The sequence below is a fragment of the Tauraco erythrolophus genome, chromosome 9, assembly GCF_009769465.1.
Source record: "Tauraco erythrolophus isolate bTauEry1 chromosome 9, bTauEry1.pri, whole genome shotgun sequence".
NCBI lineage: Eukaryota > Metazoa > Chordata > Aves > Musophagiformes > Musophagidae > Tauraco > Tauraco erythrolophus.
Window position 1 is genome coordinate 30,706,730 of NC_141473.1, and position 23,671 is coordinate 30,730,400.

A 23,671-nucleotide genomic window follows, 5' to 3' on the forward strand; every position below is an offset into this window, starting at 1 on the left:
TTGTCACTTCACCTGGAGCTGTCAAATGTGTGTCGTATTTTATCCCGCACAAGCGGAGCTCCTCTCCCCTCCTGAGTGCCTCAGCTTCCAAAAGGTTTAGGAGCTGTAGTTCTGGGCTAGCTTAACCCAGTCAGTGCAAACTGTAGAGTGCCCCCTTTCTTTGGAAACTGCCTGTCTTTGTGGCTCTGCATCATCACCCCAGGCCGTGAGCTCTTAGGACACAGGCTGGGTTTTTGAGGGGTCCGCTGTCCTGTCTTGGGCAGTGCAGTTGTCTTTCCTTGGCAGGAACCGGGAGGAGGCAGGACTTGCCTGCCAATGTGCGCGTGGTGTCATCTCTGTCACCTGCACTAGCTCACAGTGTGTGGCACGAAGCCCAAGGTCACTTGCCACAAGAGTCCCTCTCTTAGCCAGTCCTGCTGCAGGGTTTTTCCATTATGACTGAAAGAATAACCAAGCTTGTCAATCTATTTTAAGAAAAGCTGTGTCCGTCTTGTGACCAGGGCTGGAGGGATTATGCAACTAAGCTTCTTAGCAGTCTCTTGCCCGGGGGATGGAGAGCAGAGGGCTCTAAGCAGTAAGACTCATTCTAATTTTATACAGTATGAAGAAACAGAGCCAGTCTAGGCTGTAATAAATGCATCATTCACTGAAAACAATGCCTTATCTGCTTTTATTTACAGGGAGCCAATGCTAAATTCAACCTCCGTCTTGTTGGACCTGGTGGCATCTTCCGTGTGGTTCCCCAAACTGTCCTGAATGAGGCTCAGGTTACAATAATAGTGGAAAATTCTGCTGCTATTGACTATGAAAAATTCAAGGTGTTAACCTTCAAGGTACTTCTGCTTTGCGGGTCCTCTCTGCCTGTGTATGTGGTATGTGTATGATGGTTTATGTATCTGATGAGATTTAGCTTCTTAATCCACCTGGAGCTTTCTGATGCATTGTCAGGCACATTATATCAATGTAAGGGAAACTTATTTCTGCCCCTTGTTCGTCGTCTTCCAAATGTTTAATGGATGCATCTGTGGACTAATTTAGTCCAGTCAGTGCAAAATGTTGAGTGTTATCTCTCTGTGGAAACTGCATGTGTTGGTGGCTCTGATTCATTCTAAACTGAACCCTAAGGCTGTTTCTGCTCTCACAATGATAAATTCACGGGATGAAATCCTAATTTCTCTAGAGCCAGAACTTTACCTGCTTAGTTCTCAGTAATTTGCTTCGTGATCATGCTTTTGAATGTTGGCAGGCTGAAGACCCCAGCTGACTGTAAGATACTTTCCCAAAATTGCTCACTGCCTTTGTCACAGTGTATCTGTCTATATGGCCTTTTGCAGACTGACCTGAGGCTATCTCACTCATGTTCCAAGCTAGCCATACAAGAATCAGCTTTCATCCAAAAGCTGGACCCTTGCATTATCACCTTCCCTGATGGATTCATTGGCTCATCAACAAGATAATTTAGTCTGGTTTTGTATCAGCTGCCTCTGAACATAAGTATAGATGGTTCAGTTCTGACTGCAAAGAATCGCATAGACAATTCCTGCAATCATTAAAAAAAAAAAAAAAAGACAAAATTATCTAGCTGAGTATTAACATATGCTAGTTTTGATTTTGTACAGAAAGTGACATTTTTTGCACAGCCCAGAAGCCAAATTCCTGGATTTTGTTCTCACCCTTGCTGCATGGTTTGCTTTGTGTCCTTAGCAAGGCATTTCACTGCAGTATGGTTCATGTCTCCTCTTGTAATGTTCCTTGGTCATTTTGAGCTTCATAGGTTATAGATGCTACAAAAATACGAGGCATCATTACTGTATTAAAATGGAAGATTCTGAAAGGGCTATAAAGTGCTACCGAAACTAATTATAATAAGCGCACATTTATTCAGGTTAAACTACCAAAAGACCAGTAAAGAAGTTACACATGACCTCCTCATGAATACTAATAGAAATCAGAGTAGTTAAGTGATTGCCATGAACACTGAAAGAATTAATTACCAGGAAAAAGGATTTATATATTTTTTCAGCTTAAGCAATTATTCACTTTTTTTTTTAATGAAATTATTTGTGCTGGAGAAAGACCATAAAGCTTTTCTAAAAATGCATAGCCTTTGTCTAGATTACAAATGAAGAAGGTGCAGCTGGATGATCTGGTAGTAATAAGTGTTCAAGGCCAGGTTGGATGAGGCTTTGGGCAACCTGGTGCAGTGGAGGATTTCTCTGCCCATGGCAGGGGGGTTGGAACTAGATGATCTTTAAGGTCCCTTCCAACCCTAACCATTCTATGATTCTATGATTCTAATAAATGGCAGCAAATATTTTAGAAAGATCTCATTGCAGTCTCCATTTCCCTGAAAAGTTCAAATCGCGTCCTACCCAGTTTGAGTTGCCAATGTAGTCACTCTCGTTAGAATTTTTGACAAAATATATTCTTATTTCTATTTAACATATATCCCACAGCAGCTCTAAGAGGCTATTTTCAGGGGTTTTTTGTCTGTAAGCAATGATTCCTCTCCTCTGGTTTGTTACTGAACAGTAAAATGCCAGAGAGGAATTAACATAGAATCACAGAATGGTTAGGGTTGGAAGGGACCTCAAAGATCATCTAGTTCCAACCCCCCCTGCCATGGGCAGGGAAACCCTCCACTACACCAGGTTGCCCAAAGCCTCATCCAACTTGGCCTTGAACATTTCCAGGGATGGGGCATCTACAACTTCTCTGGGCAACCTGGTCCAGTGCCTCACCACCCTCTGAGTGAAAAATTTCTTCCTTATATCTAATCTAAATCTGCCCTCTTTCAGTTTAAAGCCATTGCCCGTTGTCCTGTCACTACATGCCCTTGTAAAAAGCCCCTCTCCAGCTTTCCTGTAAGCCCCCTTTAAGTACTGGAAGACTGCGATAAGATCACCCCGGAGCCTTCTCTTCTCCAGGCTGAACAGCCCCAGCTCTCTCAGCCTGTCTTCATTGGAGAGGTGTTCCAGCCCTCGGATCATCTTTGTGGCCCTCCTCTGGACCCGCTCCAGCAGCTCCATGCCCTTCTTGTGTTGGGGACTCCAGAGCTGAATGCAGTATTCCAGGTGGGGTCTCACGAGAGCAGAGTAGAGGGGCAGAATCACCTCCCTTGACCTGCTGGCTACGCTTCTTTTGATGCAGCCCAGGATACAGTTGGCTTTCTGGGCTGCCAGCGCACATTGCCGGCTCATGTTGAGCTTCTCATCTACCAGCACTCCCAAGTCCTTTTCCTCAGGGCTGCTCTCAATTAATTCTCTGCCCAGCCTGTACTTGTGCTTGGGATTGCCCTGACCCATGTGCAGGACCTTGCACTTGGCCTTGTTGAACTTCATTGAGGTTCTCACAGGCCCACCTCTCCAGCCTGTCAAGGTCCCTCTGGATGGCATCCCTTCCCTCCAGCATGTCCAGAACACGACACATCTTGGTGTCATCTGCAAACTTGCTGAGGGTGCGCTCGATCCCACTGATTAATCCCACTAATTAAAACTGATTTGACAGGGAGATGCACTGAAAAACTACCTGAAGCAAAGGCTACTGGAGAAATTCTATTTTCCATTTAGGGCTGACTCTTAAATGTAGTTGGTAGCCAAGACTTTCTTCATTTTCAGCTATCCAAGAGCTAGAGTGGTTTTCCCAAGGTATGGCAGCTGTGGTAATTCATACCCCTCCAGCCTGGCTTCTTAGATCTCAAGTCCCTCTTCCACAGGGGCCAGATGTTGCTGTCCCACCTCGTCATGGCCTGATGTGCTTTGGGACCCAAACCTCCTGCCTCCTCTTCTTTCAGCTTATAGCAGGTCCTGCCTGGACAGAAGCCTGGACCTACCCCTCACATTCTGCAGGTGCTCACATCTCCTGCAGACCAGGACCGGATGAGGCTACAATTATCTTCAGTTGCCAAAATCAAACTCTATTTAAAAAAATTACTTGTCACTTTTAAGATTACATATCAGTTTGCTCTGCTGGCACTTGTATTAATTGTTGATATGCAGTCCTGTGCAGCCATAGTTTTATGCTATTTTTTTCTCTCTCTGCATAAACCAAACAATACAGCTCTGCACAAGATGTGGCGGACAAGTAAGCTGACAAAAATCCCTTCCTGAAGGAAGATATTTTAGCATGTTGACAGAGCTGGACGATGGCTGCTAAAAGGAGAGGGAATAAAAAACAAATGTAGAAAACAAAGTGAAAATACCAAGCCCTCATAAGATATTCTAAGACAGGCTGATTCCAGCAGCAAAGGTTATTTCACTGCAGATGTTTAGTTATAGCTCCACGTGCATGATAACCAGTAATATTTTATCTCTATGCTGCTTTAGGAGCTGAGGTTGCTCACAAGCACGTTTTGGCTGGTCTTTGTATGACTGTCCCTTCAAAAATTTCTTTTGCTGTAACACCATCCCAGACTCCCAAACACAAAATTTAGCAGAGATGCAGTGCCCAAACTCCCCTTTCAGAGCAGATGTGTCCTGTAGTAATTACAAGCAATCCTTCGAGATTAATTTCTTCAAGAACACTTTCACTGTTTTTTTCAACCATTATGAACATTCACGCCATAGGAACAGCGCCAGGAGATGATACTGAAGATAGTCTTTTCCCTGCCTACTTAAGCTGCTCCTCACCCTCCCCAAAGCCCGTCACCTCTTGGTGATGACAACTTCTCTGAATCCAGCACAGAAGAGACTTGTCACGCACGGGGAGCCATGACACAGCGGGAGGGAGGCCGAGCACCTGGCGAGCAGCATGGGGAGGATGAGGTCCCACAGCCCTCATCTCAGTGAGGTGCTGCTCCGGCAGAGCAGCAGATGCTATGGCCCTGCCCTACCTTCCAAAGCCCAAAGCTCGTTTAGGCACTCGCCCTCTTTGAGGGAGCTCCTGGGATGTACATCTACTGGGAGTTGACACCCACATAGCTGGATTTTTCAGTTGAGCCTCTCGTATCTCAGGTAAATGTCCTGCTCACTCGTCTATTAGCAGTGTACAGTCCTCAGCAGGTTTCTGGAGCCCTCCTGCTTTGCGTTAAGGAGGTCTCTGCCTGAGCACGATAACCAAGCAGTGGACCGTTGGCTGCTGTGTTGGTAATTTGGGTTCAGCCCCTACAGAGCCCCGTGCCGATGTCCCAGTGCTGATTCCATGTGATGGAGCCACCTGTCAGGGACCAGGCCCCTGGGCTGAAGGCCATGAAGGGCTCGGCATCCCTCAGAACCCCTTGCTGAAGCTGCTCTTTCTTGCTCAGTCGCACAGCACCCGGGCCATCGACCAGTTCAGGCTGCCTACTGACGTTCCCCGGATCTACCATGGAGCAAACAGAGGCATAGCAGAAACACTGCTGCTGTTTTGTGTTAGACTGAGAATAAGAGAGAAAACATTCAGTGTGAAGTAGCTGAAGTCCTGTGCAAAAGTTCTTGTCTGAGGCTTTGGAGTTGACCTGCCAAGTCAAGTCTGTTCCCAAGAGGGGATCTGAAAGCTCCCTGCTGCCGACTGAGAACGGCCATGTGCTGGACGCTGGGTTATCCTCTTCCTTCTCTGCGGTGGCTGCTCTTCCCTGCATCGATTAGCTGTGCATTAAGGGGCAATGCCAGCAGCCAAACTGCTAACCTGGCGGTGCCGTCCCTCGGCTGAGGGGTGAGGTAGACATATGCTCGTGTTAAGCTGTGATGACAGCCAGCTGGAACGGCCGTGATGATGGCTTCTCCCCATCCCTGGTCCTGCCATACATGATCACCTACCTGAGCAGAGTTATGAGAGCGTGTTTCCCCAGAGCGCTCGGTTCCTCCTCAGAGACAGTGAGGCAATTCAAAAGTCCCAGTGGGTATCTGATAAAGTCCTCATCAGCATGAGGCAGTGAGTGTGGAGCCCCAAGAAGCCTGGTGGTAGGAGTTCTCACAAACTTTGTGAAATGGGATTCTGCTGTGCATGCCTGAGCCCTGACCATCCTGCGTTTGAGGTGGGGGTACTGCTGCTACCAGCCATCCCAGGGCATCCCTTCTCTCATCTCTTCGCCCTGTTTGGGGCAGTTTATCACTCTGAGTTCTTTCTTGATGAAGAATTTATGCTTCCTCCGCAAAGGAGCATGATTCAATTTACATAATTATTCAAAATTATTCAGTGCTTCTGTTTCCCTAGGTTCTAGGATCTGCCCAGGGATGGGTCTTTGCTTGCTTCTGTTATGTCTTTTTTGAGCTGTGTTGGTTAGTTAAGACCAATTACATCTGTCACGTGAAGTCTAATGTATATACATAGGTTTGAAGCCATTTTTCCTCATCTTGATTGCCCATTGCAAGCACGCACAAACACGCCTAGGCTGCACACTGACCTAGCTCATCATTTCCCTGGTTTTGAGCTGCCTGGTCCAACCAGACTAAAGTGCACTGATGTGCCATGGGTAGTGGAAGGAAGCTCCTTTAAGAAGTAATAATGACTGCTTCGTAGTAATCTTCTGGTTTTCTCTTCTTAGCTTCTTGCAATAGAGGTGAACACACCAGAGAAATTCAGCTCGACAGCCGACATAGTGGTACGCTTGCTGGATACCAATGACAATGTCCCGAAGTTCTCCTCTGACTACTACATTGCCAGGATCCCTGAGAACTCCCCAGGGGGCTCAAACGTAGTTGCTGTTACAGTAAGTTTCATTTGTCTCTTAAGAATTGCTCAATTTTCTCAGTGTCTGTGGAGATAGTTCAAGTACCTTAAATACAGCAGACAGAGGCAAGTAGCAAATCTTACTCGCCATTCAGCTTCTGGACTGAACTCCAGTTCTGATAAAAAAAAAAAACAACACTCAGTTCTGATAAAATAAAGTTTTAGGCAAATGTTTTCATAACAACAAATTTACTTTGGTTTTTAATTAAAGGACATCTGCTTTTAAGTCAAATCACATGGTCTATGTGTACTAAGAAAGCCTCAGTCAAATCAATGTCCAGCAGGAAGATTCAGTTATGACTACATGGAATTGGATTTACTGGATTTGCTTGCTTAAGTACAAGTAAAAAGAAAACAAGATGGCTGCTTAGTAGGTATTAGTCTCCTTCTCCTGGGAGGAATCTGACTGCTAAATGCATAATTAGCCAGTTATTGAAGGCAAGAATATAATCTTAATATGCCTAGAGCTCGGAAAGACCCCAATGTAAGCATCTTCTCACAGTGGGAAAAAGATGCATATAGATTTTTCCGGTGTCTCACATTTTCATAGAAAGAAAGTCAGGGTATTACATGGGCCCCGTGTGCTGGAGAAGCATTTCCAGCCCTTGGCGTGAGCTGTATCTCTTTTCTGTAGCTGCTAGAACTGCAAACAGACTTCGTGTCACAAAGAAAAGCTGCTGGCCACATGGGGCTCAGCAGGTGATGCAAGTCACCTCACAGAAGCCTCATGGGTAAGGACGATGGAGACTGGTTGCCAGAGATCTCCAGCACAGGCTGGCTGAGAGTATGAAAGAAAATTAAATAGTCAGAATAAGAAAGTGCTGAAGGCAGATTTTAGGCCTGGAAGAGCGAATGATGAAGTGGAAGAAAACCAATACCAAAAAGGTTATTAGAGGAAACAAATAGGAAAGTTGTAGAAAACAGAGACTTCCAAACATCACTGTCTTTGCAGCAAGAAGAATAAAAAATTATAGGAGGTGGTGGACAGCAGAAAAAAAAATTTTAAAAAGTTTGCAAAAGCAACAAAACTAGCCATTCAAAGCCAAGGTGAACAGGACAGGACAGCGTAGCTGAGGAGTCCATGTAAAATTTACCATCGTGTGCTGTCAGCTCAGTACTTCACCCAGATTCACAAATATGCTTCACAATCTGAGATACTCCAAGTACTCGGGATGGCAATTCTGGCAGAAGTCCCAGGTGTGCAAAATGTTTTAGGAGAAGTTAGGCAGTCCTAAAGCAGACTTTGATCAAAATTACGAGGTGAGAGAATCTGACAAGCTCATGTCAAAGAATTAAACGCATATCAAAGATATTGTTCCAGTTTTCAAATATTTAAACAGGAAGATGAATGAACCAGCTTCTGCCGCCATGAATTTTGATGGCCAGACACGATGGTATAACATCTCCTCAGAGCTATCGGAAAAGCAGGAGCTTATGGAAATAGCTGTCACCAAATCAATAGCTTTCCTAATCCTGAGCTAAGAAAAGAAGCCAACGAGAGTCTGGAACAAAGATATCATCTGTTGCAGTATCTGCATTACTGAAAGTCAGGCAGGCACAAGAGTGATTGAAATATAAACAAAGCTGAAATATTGTGTGTAGATGAAAACATTTGTTATGCATTACTTTAAATTGAAGCAATTAAACAAGCAGAGGCTTAAAAATACTCTACATAAAGTAAATAATTTTGTCTAGGGAATACACATTAATATTTAACTGATAATTAGGAAGGCTTGAAAGTGGGCAGTCTGTTCAAGTCACGGAGGTGAGCTTCATCTTCATCAGAGGCAGGATGTGGTAAATGGCAATAGATGGAGCCATCTAGTGGCTTGCTCCCGGCCAGAGCGTGGGCACCAGCCTGGCCAGGAGACAGGAGGCATGTTACCAGCTTCCCTGGGATAGCCAGCGGTGTTTCCTTGTGTTAAACTTTGCAGGTGCACATAGGTTTTGATCCAGGTGCACATTTGTTGATGTGATTTCCCTATAAAAGTGTGATGGCAAACAGAGGGAGGAGCAGTTGGGTTTTTACATGGCCTGTTGTCAAAAGAAAAAGGAAACATTTCTTTTCTCAATTTAGTAAAAGATGACTCTCTTGTTTTCTTCTTAAGGCTACAGATCCAGATTCAGGGCTTTGGGGAGAAGTCAAGTACTCTATCTATGGAACAGGAGCAGATCTGTAAGTAAAATAAATATATAAACAAGGAAAAAAAAAACACAACGAACAAAAGAAAACTACATAACCTATAAGCAGAGTTTTAAAATATTAAAAAAAAAAAAAAAAGCAAGCTCATTCTTGACCTGCTTATTTCCAAGGACATTTATGCCATGTTCTTTGAGAGTTCTGTAAAAACAACAACAGAGAGACTAGTGTGATCATTAAACATCTGTTTCATGAACCCCTGGAATTTTACCCACAAGCCCCCAAAGAGGCATAAGGCAGCTGAAGTACCGATACACAGGCTCTGTTTCGGTACACAATCACCATTTGAAAATGCTTGTAAGAGAAAGTTTTGGTCTAGTTGTTGTTAAAAGTCAATTCTGGAGGGAAAAAAAATCCCTTGCTCTTTCCCCCTCCCTTTCCATATAGCTGTACAAACAGTTCTGTTTCAACTCTTGTCAAAACAAATCAAAGATGACAAGACTTTCAAGAATATAAACTTTAGCTGTGGAGGCCAGCTGCATTGGGTGTTCAAAGCATTTTATATATTTAAACCTAATAGTCCTGCATCAGGGAAGAAGGGAATCCGATGCTTTCTTGATTTTGTAATGATGCCTAGCTCCCTCTCCCTGTCTTTGGGGACAGCTCTGGGGTAAGAACATCCTGAAACACTGGTTTCTCTGACATTCCTTCCATGCCAGCAATCGCCTGGTCCATTGGCTGGGGCTCCCAGCCACGGCTGGCAGCACTGGCCATCACAGATATTGCTGCTGGAACCTGCAGCTCCTGGGCATGGTGAGGCTGCAGGGCAGAATGTTGGAAATGAAATGAATGAGCTTTTCAGGCAGTCATCCTCAGAATCCGTTTTTCTCCGTACATTATCCACTTGGAGTTAAAGCTGAACTCTTCTTGTTAAGGTGAAAGCGTTTAGGAGGTACAATTGAATCCCAAAATCCAAGATGTTAAGGGTGAACCATTTCTGTAGCCAGAAGGATACACCTATGGGAGCATTTCCAGGATGGATTATTTTGAGCTCTTCACTAAGTCCTTAAGCTAGCTGCTAACTGCATAGAGGCAAGCAGGCAATGGTCATGTCATGCAGGCAGACCTCTTAGGCTTAAGATGTAGCAGCTGGTGCAAAGAAGCTTGTGAAGGTTGTTGATGAAGGATTTAGAAAAAAACACGTAGTGCAACTTTGTTCTGATTACAGTTATGAGGATGCTCAGACTCACTGTTCTTATGCTGTTGAATGAGGACATTAAGATGTTAGACTTTTTTTTTCCTTCTTAAGGATGATTATCTTTTTTTTCCTGGTGCCAGAATGGCATGGCTCTGCAAGGCTGCATTGATTTCCTAGCCCTGGGACCTCCAGATCTGCTGAACACAAAGTTTGATGCAGATTTGACAGTTTCAATTAGAGGCATGATTTTTTCTGTCTCAGGGGTTACATCAGTGGATGCGTAGTTGCATTGGCATAAAGATGAGCTGTACTGGCGTAAGCGGAACAGTGTTAACTGCTGAAGATAAAACCATTATGCTGGTAACCCTACATCTAAGCTGCCAGTGGGCGCGGGGTATACTGCTGTAATCTCTTCACATCTCAGTGCTTCTATTCTTCTGCTAAAATGGGGGTGATGAGAGTCCTCTCTGCGTGGTTAGGCTGAGTTGGGTGCTAAGGAGGCACACAGCACAGGCACTGTCTCCTACCAAGAGTTTGCAGAGCGCTTTCCACCTCCGTGTCTTGGCTTTCATCAAGACTTGTATTCCTATTTAACAGGGTAATGACAACAATTGAAGATTCTGGATTATTAAGTACCCCTTTTATAATCACTCTCAATTGCTCTCACAGTTGGAATACGGAAAATATTTTGTTATCCTGTACATTAATTAAAGGGTATATAAAACCTTTCATCTGTTAAAAACCCTACTGCTTGGAGCTTACACTGGCAGTCTTGGTATCTTCTCTATAAATCCAAGCTTTTGGCTGGCACTTTTGACAGTGTCTCAGTAATTACAAATGTGTTGAATTGAACTTGCTACAGATAAATCTGAACACCCACTCCATCCCAGTGCCAGTCTATGGAAAAGTGATTATTTTTGGAGGAGATAATTTGCCCTGCACTTTGGGGGATTTGATAGCAGCCATTTCTCTTACCCATTCTGAGAAGTGAAGAGCTTAAATATGGTATGCAGCACGCTTCCCTTAACTATTGAGGTGATATCAATCAGTCTTAATTTATGCAGGACATGATCTAATACATTGTGCATATAAACTGAAAAAAAATAGCTGGTTCCTTAATGTTTTAACACGAAGAAATCACTCTGGGAGAAGGCCAGCGTTTACTGAGGACAAAGGCTTTAACAGAAAATGCAGCTAAAATGACTAATGCACGATAGATAGAAAAACGCCAGACACTGACGGTTCTCTGGTTTTCAAGCCTAAAGGAACTAGCCAAAAATAGGTAGAGTGAATGATGTGGAAACATCAGCCAGACAGGAGTTAGGTGAAGAGTACCAATCTTTGGGCACAGTCTTTCAATGTTTAGAGCCCACCTTTGCCCCAGGCTGTAAACACATGTTAAGTGACCAAAAAACCTGTAAGTCTCTCCACGCTTCTTTTCCAGGTTCCTGATCCACCCATCAACAGGTATAATTTACACCCAGCCCTGGGCTGTATTAGATGCTGAAGTGAACTCAAAGTATAATTTCTATGTGAAGGCCGAGGACACAGACGGGAAATACAGCTTGGCTGAAGTGTTCATCACTGTGTTAGATGTCAATGACCACTCTCCAGAGTTCAATGAAAACATCCAGGAAAAGACGATGATCATTGGGTCACCGGTGAAGATAGAGGTGAGAGACGGCACAGTGTGTCACAAAGCAGAGTGCTTTGGAAAAGGCCCAGCTCTGCTGTTTACTGCTCAGGGATCACAATGCCTGAAAAGTTGGCTTTTCCTGGGGCTTTATTTTGCACATCCATTTGTACGTAACAAATGGATTAAAGCGTGGAAGGGTAGTATTTACAGACTGCTGAGGAAGAGAAATAAATTCTACAGGCAAAAGATAAAAGTTCTGTTGTGGTTTTTGAACCACCAGCTAGTGGAGGATCCTGGATTATACAATGATCGTAAGAAACCCAAGTAAGATGAGTGAATGAAAGTACAGGGGTTTGAGTGCTTAACCTTCCTGCCACACCTTTGTGCTCAACCACACAACTCCTTTCCCTTTGCTTTGCAGAATTGTATTCTTTGATCCAATGCGGAATGGGAAGTGAAAAAAAATGCAATAACAATTCACAGGCAAAGGAGCAGGACGTGCTATGTTACGCATACTTGAATGCATATAGTGAAGCCTGATTACAACACCTAGTGTTAGTAGAATAAATACCACAGCACAAAAATTAAAGCAGCTATAGTTTATAGTGTGGAGCTAATCCCGTTGTTCTCTCTTCACTTTGCATTTGTCCTCCACGCTGTGTGAGAAACTCCCCAGCAGCGGACCATTTGCATTCTACAGATAGGTTGTGGTTCATTTTTTCATCTGATTTTATTTAATCTCAAATAGAAATCACTTATACAAAAAGAACTCTAGTCCTGCTGTTTTTCACTAGAAAATGTAGCATAGCTGATATCAGAAAAAGCGAAATTGGTTCCAAGATGAAACAAAAACAGCCCAGTCATCTCACAGCATGGACGTTATCAGAAGGGAATGCTCAGAAACTTTTAGAGTTTTGTCTTCAGGCAAAGATACAAACAATAACATCTTTGTTCTTTGTACTTCCCCTACCAGGCTATAGATCAAGATGCAGAAGAACCCAACAACATTGTGGATTATTCCATCATGCAAGCAGATCCAGCCAATGTGTTTGATATAGACCAAAGCACTGGGGAAATCAAACTGAAATCCTATATCCGTTCCCTGGACATCATCCACAACATCACAAAGAACAAAGACTGCATATGGTCAGTGGTGGTGCAGGCCAAAGACCGAGGCTCCCCGTCCTTCAGTACCACCGCGGTTCTGAAGATTGATATCACAGAGGAGGTAAAAAAACGTTTTGGAAAAATCCTTATGTGAGATGATCCTTGAGAGGCACTGAGGAGTAGTCACCGCTTGCTCTGTCTCTGAGACTACTTTAAAAATGCTTCAGGAGTTGAAATCCACAGTCAAAAAGTTGCCAGCCATTGCTTCTCCTTTCTCCCTAGCTCTGTTTTGTAGAGTGTTTCTAGAGCCTTGAGGTGAAGTTGGATTCTGCAGCCACAAACGTAAAAGGCTTTTTGATCAGAGAAATTGCAAAGGTGCAAAGGTAGAAGTATGACATGGTTGGGAGATGAGTTTCTTGCATCCGATTGCTAGAGACAGATGAAAATTAAGGACTATTTACTAAAAGTAAATCCTGGTTGCTAAATTTCTGGTTTTTTGCTTTCATTCAGGAGAAGAAAACAATCTTTTTCCCCTACAAAAAGTGAGTGGAAAGTAGCTGGGGCCAGAGCGAAATGTATCAGACCGGTTTTGCAAGTCAACATAAGTGACATAGGAAAAGTGAGAAAACTTTGTAGAAATGCTTTTAAGCACATAGAGCTTTGGATGCGAGTTTAATAATTGCAGTATTAATAGCAGACCAAACAAGAAGACTGTAAAAGATAGCACGTGTAGGCTGAGAGTTTCGTCTTAGTTCAACTTCTACGTCAGCCAAAGAACAGGCGGCGATTTATGGTGAGCAGTGCATGCTTGCATGATTCTTATTTATTGTAACCGCCTTGCCGTGCCTTTAAGTAGGTACCAGCAGGGAGGAAATGGGCTTTAAAGTAGATGAGAAACACATCATTAGCCTGACAGTCCCTGGACCACGCACACTGGGCAAAGATGCAAATCTCTTCCTACAGACAGCAGCTGGCCTTCTCTTTGTTTGGTTGAGATGCACCCACTGCTCCTTTAGCTGTTACAATCTTTCTCTGTTTTCTCCATCTCCTCTTGTTCCACTGATACTCCTTATCAGGTGTGTGTATGGGATACTTCCCATGTAAGGTTCAGAGTCTGCTGGAAGTTAAAAGGTGTCGGCAGAGAACACTTGTGCTGGTCGGCAAGGTAAACCCAGCCACCTGCAGTAGGGCTGCCGGAGCGCTGGGGTGTGCCGGGGAGCGGTCAGCCCCGCTGCAGGCTCCCGGAAAGCTGCCGCGGCGCTGGGCGCGGGCAGGGCACCCCGCTTCAAGGCTCTGCGATAAGTCTGGCAGTTTAGCCATTCCTACTGATATAAAGGAAACAAAATGCTTCACGCTTTGATTTCCCGTGGAAACAATAAGTTTTGGTGGGTTTTATACAACAAATAAGAACTGCCACCCTCAGCCAACAGCGGGAATGGCTGCCATCCCTGCCTTGCTTCCAGGCTTCTCACAGGGCGCATGTTTCAGGAGTACGTGGCACCAGGTGGCCTCAGGCACTGTCCCCACTGGTGCCCCCAGCATCTAGCCTCCAGCCTTCCCTCCCCTCCCGGATGAGCTGATAACCTCTCTGTTGGCATGCGGGGCTAAGGGACAGGGCTGAGGGGTGCCAAGAGGAGGGAGCGTGCCCCACATCTCTGCTGCAGGCAAAGATGTGTCCCTGAACTGGCTGAGGAAGGACATCTGGAAGGAAAACAAGAGCAGCTGATGTTTTGGAATAAAGAGTTTTCTGGATTTCCTTCTCGTGTGTTGAAACATCACCACTGGATGAAAGAAGGTGTCCCCTTCAAAGTCCCTGCTCTGCTTCCTTTCTCCCCTTCCAGGGGTACAAATTTGGCACAAAGTGAGGGAGTGCCCCTCCTGATAAAGTCTAAAGGGAAACAGAGTGGGCTGTGAAGACATGGATCCCTCTTGGACACAGTTATTCCCTTCTTCCCATGCTCTTCTGCATGCCAAGTCCCAACACAGAGCCCAAGATAACAACAGCATCTTCTTTCTTCATTTGAGTAGGTCTCTTCAGCAGAATCTGCAGCTACTAGTCTGGTGTCACATCCTCCATAAGCTTCTGTACATTTCTCCATTAATTCTTCCATTGCTTGCAATTATTTGGGTTAGATTTTTTTCTAAGAGCATCACATCTTGCAAAAACCACTCTTAAATTTCAGCTACCATGTGAGTGAGGTACCGTGTCAGTGTACAAAACCCGTGGTCACGCCATATGTCCCAGAGACAGCACAGTCACTGCTAACAGTTTGTGAAGAAAACAGTCTCCTGGCATAGGGACATTGCGTACGCACGCACTCTCAGAGGCTGTTACAAAAGTGCATTTCATCCCTCTGTGCTCCAGCTGTACAAAGTCTCTTTTAGTTAGCTGTTTGGTGGGCATTTATGTATTACTGATTTTGGATAAGGAAGATATTTTTGAATGCATCCTCTAGAGGTTTCCTGCAGTGTTAATCACACCGAGTAATTAAACAGGCATATTTTCTGATTAACATTTACCATTGCAATTAGCGCAAGGCTGTGCCCTTTGAGATAGATGCCTTGTGGCTAAGTTCAGCAGTACTGCACATCAAAAGGACCTTTTGCTCTTGGAGTAATACAGTGATAAAAAATTCCAGAGGCCTTTTAATTTAACTGAGTCTGGTTTTATGGAAATTGATATTGAGTGGCGTCTGTTAATCTCCTATCCTTTCTCAACAGAACAAGAAACATATGCTGAAAAAGTCATTCTTTTTTCACCCTTATGTCTCACTCAAAAAACTATTCCTGCTGCCCAAGATTTTTTTGGAGCGATTCCCGCTCCTGATCCTGAAGGCTGGCCTGATGAGGGGATCCCTCTGCCTTTTCATGACTCCACTGAGGTTCTGCAAGTATAGGGGGGCATCTATTTATGCCTCTTCATGGACTGAGGCTTAAGTCCATACTTAGCATAATCTGTGGTTCTTAATAGCTTCAGCCACTCATTTAGCCTTCTAAATATAGCTGGTGAGACTCAGGTTTAGATTCCCCTAATGGAAAGGTTCAACAAACATCACCTGTGAATTCATGTGGCAATCTCTTCCTCTCTCATACTGACTCTGCAACCAGGGGAACTGTGGTTGCTGATGGCACTAAACATCCTTTGCCACATTTGCAGAGCAGTTAGCCCCTTCTTCCAACGGCTGCGTGGACCTTGAAAAAAAATTGTTCAGAGAAGGTTGGTTTGATTTGAGAAGTCTTGCCCCATGCTCGCGTTCGTATTGCAAAATGATGTAAATGCAGCCTTCATATATGGGGATAGCACTGCTCTTTGGGATAAGAACTGGAGGGGGCAGCGTGCGTCCTACCTCGGATCAGGAAGTACTTCTGAAGCAAATCTCATGATCGTCCCCACGTACTGTGAGATGGCTCATGTCTCAGATAGCTCCAAGCACACAAAGTGGACTTCTTTCAGATGAAAATGTGTTTGGGGAGCACGCCTAGTGTGCTTTGACGCTAGCTTAGGCTAGAGCAACCTGAAGCAAAACCCCAGAAATACTGAATATGTGGGAGTGGGCTCCTCAGGACCAGTTGGTTTGTTGTACGGATCCAGTTGCTCAGGTCGAGGCAGCCCAAGTTGTCTATAATTCGCGATAGTTTGAACTCTTAACAGCTTCGCCTACTTACTTAGGCTCCTAAATATAGGTGGTGAGCCTCAGCTGGTCTCGTGGCTGAACAGCTCAACCACATGCTCCTGTTGAGTGCAGCTTCTGGATACGCCACCCACTTGCTCTGCTCACTGCAACCCATGCGCTATCAGAGGCTCTTGAGAAGCTGCCCGGAGGTGTGCTTGTCTGCACGCCGCAAACTCTTGCGGCAGGAGGGAGAAGAACAAAGGAAATAAGTCACCATTTCAGTAGCAAAGAGCGACGCGGGCTTCCTCTTTGGCAAACTCAGGTTTTTGAGGACAAAGCCACTGCGGAGGAAGGATGGCAAGAATAAGTCCCACCTGCTGTGGAGGAGTGTTTTCTGCAGCCTGAAAGCATCTATCTACGGTTAAACTGCACAGCGCTGGGTCTTGTGAAACCGGCTTCAAAGACGTGTGTCTGTGTTAGAGCCTCTCAAAAGCTGGCCAGTCCCAGTGCCTGCTGGACACTTCAGCACCCTGCGAGACTCGGGCTCAGGAGCTTCTCTGCAGGGGACAGACAGTCACAAGGGTTCTGTGAAGGACCACACCTGGTAAATAAAAAATAGGCGATGGCATCTTTTAATGCAAACAGTTGCTTTAATCTTTTTAATTGTATTCTTGTCCCAGAATTGGACTTCTCCTTTCTCAAAGCTGGTATGAACAGCTTAGCTACTTCAAAAGTTCCATCACAGTCCTGTAACCTTCTAATTGTCCCCAACCCTTCTCTGTGCCATCACTCATTATAACTGTGAAGTCACAGCAAAAAAAAACGGCAGAGAATTATCTTTTGTAAGCAGTGGTATTTTATCTCCTTTGATGGCTATTAAGAAAGAAAGTGTTTATTCCAGGTTTTGGCCCACAGAGATATGACAGTGTTTCCCACACCAGCTTTCGTTTCATTGTGTATCTGCTTTTGTTTTATGCGTACAAGAAAAATCAGTACTCTTCGAAACACGGCATGCCTTTTAGGACAAAACAACAGCTACATAAATTACAGAGTGGCACTATTTGTTGACTCAGTTCTGAAGCACTGTTGGTAACCAAGACAATGACTTGAAGGTGTTTTGAATGTGCAGGGTAGTGCTTGGGGCCAAACTGCTCAAACCGAGGTGTCCAAATGCTCCTGGACTTTTACTGTCAGAGGGTGCTCAGAGCTCTCTCAGATCTGCTCTGTCTGCAAAGCCTGTTGGTGACAAATGGACTGACCACAGGCCTCTCTGCAGGCTGGCTAAGATGATGCTGTTTCAGGCTTGTTTTGCAAGTTATTTCTCCTATTTATCCTGTGAGTGTCATGGCCATGACAAACATAAATTCTCCCGCTGTATGCTTGCAAAATGCCTTCTGTTTTTATGCAGACGTTACAGAAGAGTTGTTATCCAAGGCTGATTCTAGGCAAACCTTTGTGTTGTACAGGTCCAGTAACTAGAATATAGGCTGAGCCAGCTAACTATTAATGGGTTTAGTTTTGGTATTAATCACCTCTTCATAACTGGAAGCTCTGAACAGCTGCCAAAGTTGGTGAGACAATGGGGAGTTGAACAAAGCCAATTTCTGAAACTTCCCATACGATTTCCATCAGTTCTTACCCCTGCAACTGTTGTACACTGGCAACATAGACACATGCTTATGTCTAATCCCATTTATTCAAGGTTTTCAAATAGCTAGTCAAATAATTATTACTGAGATATAGGATCTTCTTAAGTATATGTCATCTTTCTCCTTGTGTTGCTCCTATTCTATTTAGCCATCAGTGCCTTGCTACAAATTACATCTTGACAACACTTGTAATAAGTGGACTTGTTTCAGGTCTACTTAGTAGGGTTTATCTGACACTTAATTCATCAGACTTTCACATGAAATTAAGTAAACCAGGGTAGAATTTCCATTATCTGATTTAAGTACACCATATCCATCTAATGCAGAATAGCAAACCTGATGTGAAGCCAAGCTCCACCAAAGTCATGGGCTATTCTGCTTTTGGTTTCTAGTTCAGGTCCATTCCTAATTAAATAACAGAAAAATTCTTTGCACAACAAAATGGTGAAAATTGGTCGCTACCTGTAAGGTAATGCAGTCCATGAGTTTCAATAGCATTTCTTTGCCCGTTTCTCTTTGGCAATAGGAAACATTCAGGGTAGGGGAAGAGTGGGCTTGGATAATGTGTTGTTGTGAAAATATAAATGTGAAGTGAAGACAATGGGATGTGTATTAACAAATTTACATTCCCTAAGTTTAGGGATGTGATTTAAAAATAGAGAGTGCTCCTGGGTAATACATGACAAGAGGTACTCTGAAGCATCCTTTGGGGATCTTAGTCATCTCCTTCCACAAACTGGGGACGTTAAAGAGAAGAGCATCCTAGTTTAGAGTCATACAGGGGAATCCATCTGATTTCACTTTAAATGTCTAGAAGTCAGAGGTTCAAGTCCAAGCTAGTCATGAGGCTCTCCTTACACTCACCATCTTTGATACCTATTTTAGCATGTGGTGACTACTACGGAGGTGTCCTTTTCTTCCCACTGAAGCTGGAAGTTTAGACCACTGACTAAAATGCAGATAACCTGTTAACTAGACATGCAATGTTTGGGTGATGATTCCCTCCTGGAGTCGAGGCCAGAGGAATGGGGCACAGTGGGTAGCCTCGTCTCTCCGCAGCCACATGTAGCTTTATGACCAGCTCTTGGTAAGCAAACCTGCTTGTGAATGTGCCATTTCTGAAGGATCTCCTCACCTTGCACAACACTACTATCTGTCCAAATACCCTTGCAAGAGCTCGTATTCGTCCTGAACTTCTCTTGGAAATGTAGTCCAAGGGTGGACTACCGTGCTATGAATAAGGGTGATCTGTGTGCCACGCTGCCGCCCTTTATTCCTGGATCGACTGGGTGTTTATACGTGCTTCCTAGCTTCTTTTAGTGTTTCTGGATTCAGTTTGATGTCATTGCAACCATCTCCTCTCCTGTGCCTTGTTTAACGCTTAGCTCCCTTTATTTTGTATACTCTGTCCCGTACACGTTTTATCCTAGTTGCATAGTTGTATTTATGATAGATACTGGCCTCTTTCAAATATAACCATGTGAGGGTTGACCATTTCTCTTATTTTTGATATTTCCAGATCAAGTCCAGGGTAAAATCCTATATTTTAGGCCTCAAGAAGCGTCCATGGACAATATTTGGAATTTGCATGAGTGGCGTCCTTTCCACCATTTCTGTAACAATGGTGATCTCCACCATCATGTACTGGAAAAGTGTGAAAAGATCCAGGCTCCACCCACAGGGCAAAATCCGCAAAATTATACGGGGACCTCCGAGACGCACAGTGTGCTAAGCTGCAGAGTGAACTGGCCATTCATTTGTCCTTAATATGCCATATGTAGCTTATGTTATTGCTTATTTCTTTTATTTCTAAAAACAAAGCTCTTTAGCTCTACTCAGCTTCCCTACCTCAAAGAGTTTTGTTATGTCTGTAAAAGAGTACTTGAAAACAGAATGCAGCACGTAGCTGCTCACTACTCATTTGTACACTGTAACTTTATAAAGTGAAGTTTTCTCATGATCTTTTGTATGCCGTGCTCAGTAACAGTCCTGTAAACTGCGTCACCATATCACCTGCAGCTGTTTCTGAAAGATCATTTTCTACTGGTAAACTTCTGTTTGGGTTCAGCACTACTATTGCTAGGAAATTAACTCTGAAATGTAGTACAACAATGCAGCTGCAGATCCTGGAGCCAATTATTTTCTTGCTCAGCTCTTGCAAGTTAAACGAAGGCTATGGTGACGCGCAGAAATCCGTCCTAATTTGGTGGTAATACTCCTGTAAGGTTTTGTGTTTGACAGTTGTCCATCTCACAATACTGTAATGTTTGCCCAGATTCCTGCTCCATCTAAATTCTCCAAACTTGGACTGGCTCTTTGACTCTTGTATTTTTTAGAGACAACTCCCATTTAGTCAGCCCTGCTTGTTACATATTTTGGACAAATGAAATTTCTGGGTCACTGTCTGTCCCGTAGAGTAAGTCACGTGTTTTCTTTGTACTCTTTTACAGACTCTTCACAAAGGGCCTATGGCCGCCTTTTTGATGCAAACTAAAGATAACCCCATGAAAGCCTTAGGAGTGCTAGCTGGTGTCATGGGCATTATGGTGCTGATAACTATCATGATCTCTACTGCCATGTTCTGGCGCAATAAGCGGTCCAACAAAATCATGCCGGTAAGGAGGATCATAAAAAAGAGACAGATCCCACAGTCCCGGACAGTCAGGATGGAGTGGCTGAAGTTCAAGAGGCCCAGCAGTGCTGCGGAGAAGTTTGTTGTTGAGGATGATGCCAAGAGCCTACACAACGAGAACAGCAACAACAACATCCAGGTTACCCCCGTGCCACCAACAGCCCCCTTGCCCCCACCACCCCCTACCCCAGCTCCCATGGGGGACGCCCCGGCATGGCGGGTGCCAACCGTGTCCGGCTCCCTCACTCCCAAGTTTATAAACAAGCAGCTGAAGAAGAGAGGTCATGGCAGCACCCACAACGCCCTCGTGTCAGAGCTCAAAATGAAGTTTGAGAAGAGGAACGCAGCTATGGGTGAGCCCCACATCTAGGTGCTCTTGGCAGCCCCCAGAGACTGCGGATTGTGGCCGTGTGTGGATGTACCTATGTGCTGTGGTCTTCCCCATGTCTGTCAGCACCCAGTGAACCGAGAGCAGCTTCTCGCTGTGATAGACACCCCTCACCTTCTGCAAGTATCGCATGCTACAGAGTCACCCCACCCATAGCAAACGCTGCGGTCTGTGTCCAGTTGTGACTACAGTTCCTTCAGCTTGTGTCCCAGTGCTGATCCTTCCCTGCAGCTGTCTGACTGGGGTGCTGAGTACCCTCATGCCAGCCACAGTCTCCCCAAGTGAACGGGGATTCAAGTTGCCCCCGTTTTGGAGGTTCCTACCCAGAGTCCTGGTTTTCAAACAAGGCGCTCTGCAGCCGAGGCACTGGACGATGCCACTTCTGACCTGGTCTGGCTGGCAGGTGGGTTTGAGGTGTCCAAAACCCGTCACTTCAAATCCCAGACCTGCTTTTGAAGATGTTGGCCTGGCTGTGGCACCAGCACCGAGTCGATGCGCAGAGCTCCTACAGCAGCAATGCTGCACACTGCAAGCAGGTAGCGCATAGCTGGTACCTGCTGTCCGAGGTGGTACCTGTTGTCTGAGGTGATACCTGCTGCCCTCAGGGCACCACGCACTCTGCAACAGTTGGCGGAGCGATGTGCTCGTGGCTTGAGTACCTTCATTCCCAAAAGGTAAGCGGACAGGCTGAGGGAAGTTCTTCATTTTCCTGCAGCTTATGCTGAGATTTGCCAGAGCACATTGACATGATGCTGCGCTTCGCTTCTGCCCTGGACTTGCCGGCTCTCAGGGGACAGGAGGGCCACCTCAGCCTTCCCTGGACCCGCTGGGGCAAGATTCGAGCGCAGAAGTTCAACAGCAGCTCTCGCTCGATGCTGCCTCCTCCTGACACCATGTCCCTTCGGGAGGGGAGGCCAGCAGGAGAAAGCCATGATTAAAGCAACAGAGAAGACGAGGTAAAACCCAGAGAAAAATGATAGGTGAAAAATATAGACAAGTGCTGGAAAGTCGCGTATGTCAGTCAGGGAAGTGTCTGGAAAGATCATTTGGTTTTGTACACTGCCAGCGGGAGGTGTCAGGGAATGTATTTCATCACCTCTCCTGGCTCGCTCCAGGGACTGGGGAGTGCAAAAGGAGGTTTCCATAAAATATTCTGGTTTGTCCTGTCCGTATTTTTGAGTGAATTATGCATCAGTTACCGGGGGGAGGGGGTGGGGTGGGGTCGGGTAGCCGATACTTTTTTTTCCTGTTATGAGACAGTAAAAAGGCACCGAAGGCAGAGCACTTTTTTCACTGAATCTACTGCACAGTTTCTCCCCCATGTTGGTTTCTGAGGAGCTGTTTTTCCAGCTGTGCCCGGCCGTTTCCCATCCCCTGGGGAGAAGGCAGGGTGCGCCAGGCTGGTGGAGAGCAGCACTCTGCACCTCTGCCTGGGCCCCAGCCCCGCAGGGCAGCTTGGTGGCCACAGATCGCCACCACAGATGTCACGGTGGGAGCAAACTCGACAGGACGCTTAATTCAAAGGGGTCATGAGACTCTTCTCCAGCTGTCATTTGAGCTGGACCAGCAGACCTGCCCCTCGGGGGCTCCTCTTCCCTCATCCCATTAGCTGGTCTAATTCCCTTTGTTTGCAGCAGGACTTCATCAGTTTAGGGGATAGCTGGTGGAATGAGAAGTTACCCACTTATGGGAAAAATCTTGTGATTTTTAACTGCAGTTCAAGCCACCTGGAAGCCAGAGGGTGACCGTGGCTCGTGTCACCTGTGGGCTGAGCCAGGAGCCACAGCCCGGAGGTGCTGCAGGGTCCCGACTGGGGGCCATGGCAGCAGTGCTGCTCCTGCCACGTCTCTCGTTTCCTCCACTGTTTTGTTGCTTATCCCTCTTCCTGGGACTGTGTCGTTTGAGGCCCAGGTGTGCAGTCATCTTGTCCTTGTCCTCTAGCCGTGAGCTGGTGGGACGGAGGGGACGTGCAGCCCCCGGCTCCTCTCCCAGTTCCCTGCGCAAGCACAGGACTTCTGCTGGTTGTGTCTCCACTGGGTTCTGCAACGTTTCCCGATGTACCAAAAGTTTGTGACTGATTTCCCATACTACTGTTATCCCAGTGTTGTGTCGAAGCCAGTATTCAATGTTCATTCTCCAATGAGGAAAGCCTATAAAGACCATTCAATTAAGTGAGATTTAACAGGAATTATAGGCTTATAGTCTTAGAGATTATATTTAAGAGGGAATAAAGATGTTTTATTACTATGCTGTGAGACTTTTTTCCAGTTACTCTGTATTTCAACTTCGGGGCGGGGGGGGGGGTGGTGGTTTATAAATAAAAAAAAACCTGCGAAAGGTGTTTCTGTGCATGGTGTGCTTCTATTGGCAACGGTGCCTCGTCGTTACGTGACCGCCCAGGCGCAGGCAGCCGGATGGCTTTCTCAGATGACCCAATGACCCTTTTGCAGGGTGCGAGTCAGAAGAGGGGCTGTGGTTTTGGGGCAGCACCAGGCAGTCATTAGACGCACTGGTTTGTTTTTCACTCCCCATCGTACAGGGCCCCATGCTGGTCCTCAGCCAGCACCAGCTCATGCTTGGCCCTGTATGCACCAGCTCCCAGGAGTTTCTCCAGGACATGGCTGTCTCCCTGCCTGGCTGGCTGCTTCTGCCTCTTCCT

The 23,671-nt window shown here is 45.4% G+C and overlaps 1 protein-coding gene across 1 annotated transcript in view; it reads left to right on the forward strand.

Moving 5' to 3' along the window:
* CDHR1 (cadherin related family member 1) overlaps positions 1-20,994 on the forward strand; it is a 47,749-nt gene extending 26,755 nt beyond the window's left edge. Inside the window, exons 12-17 of the mRNA XM_009992985.2 lie at positions 681-833; positions 6,464-6,628; positions 8,757-8,824; positions 11,431-11,659; positions 12,596-12,850; positions 20,443-20,994. Coding sequence (XP_009991287.2) covers positions 681-833; positions 6,464-6,628; positions 8,757-8,824; positions 11,431-11,659; positions 12,596-12,850; positions 20,443-20,994 — 1,422 coding nt within the window. The remainder of the gene's footprint in view (positions 1-680; positions 834-6,463; positions 6,629-8,756; positions 8,825-11,430; positions 11,660-12,595; positions 12,851-20,442) is intronic.
* Positions 20,995-23,671: the final 2,677 nt, after the last annotated feature.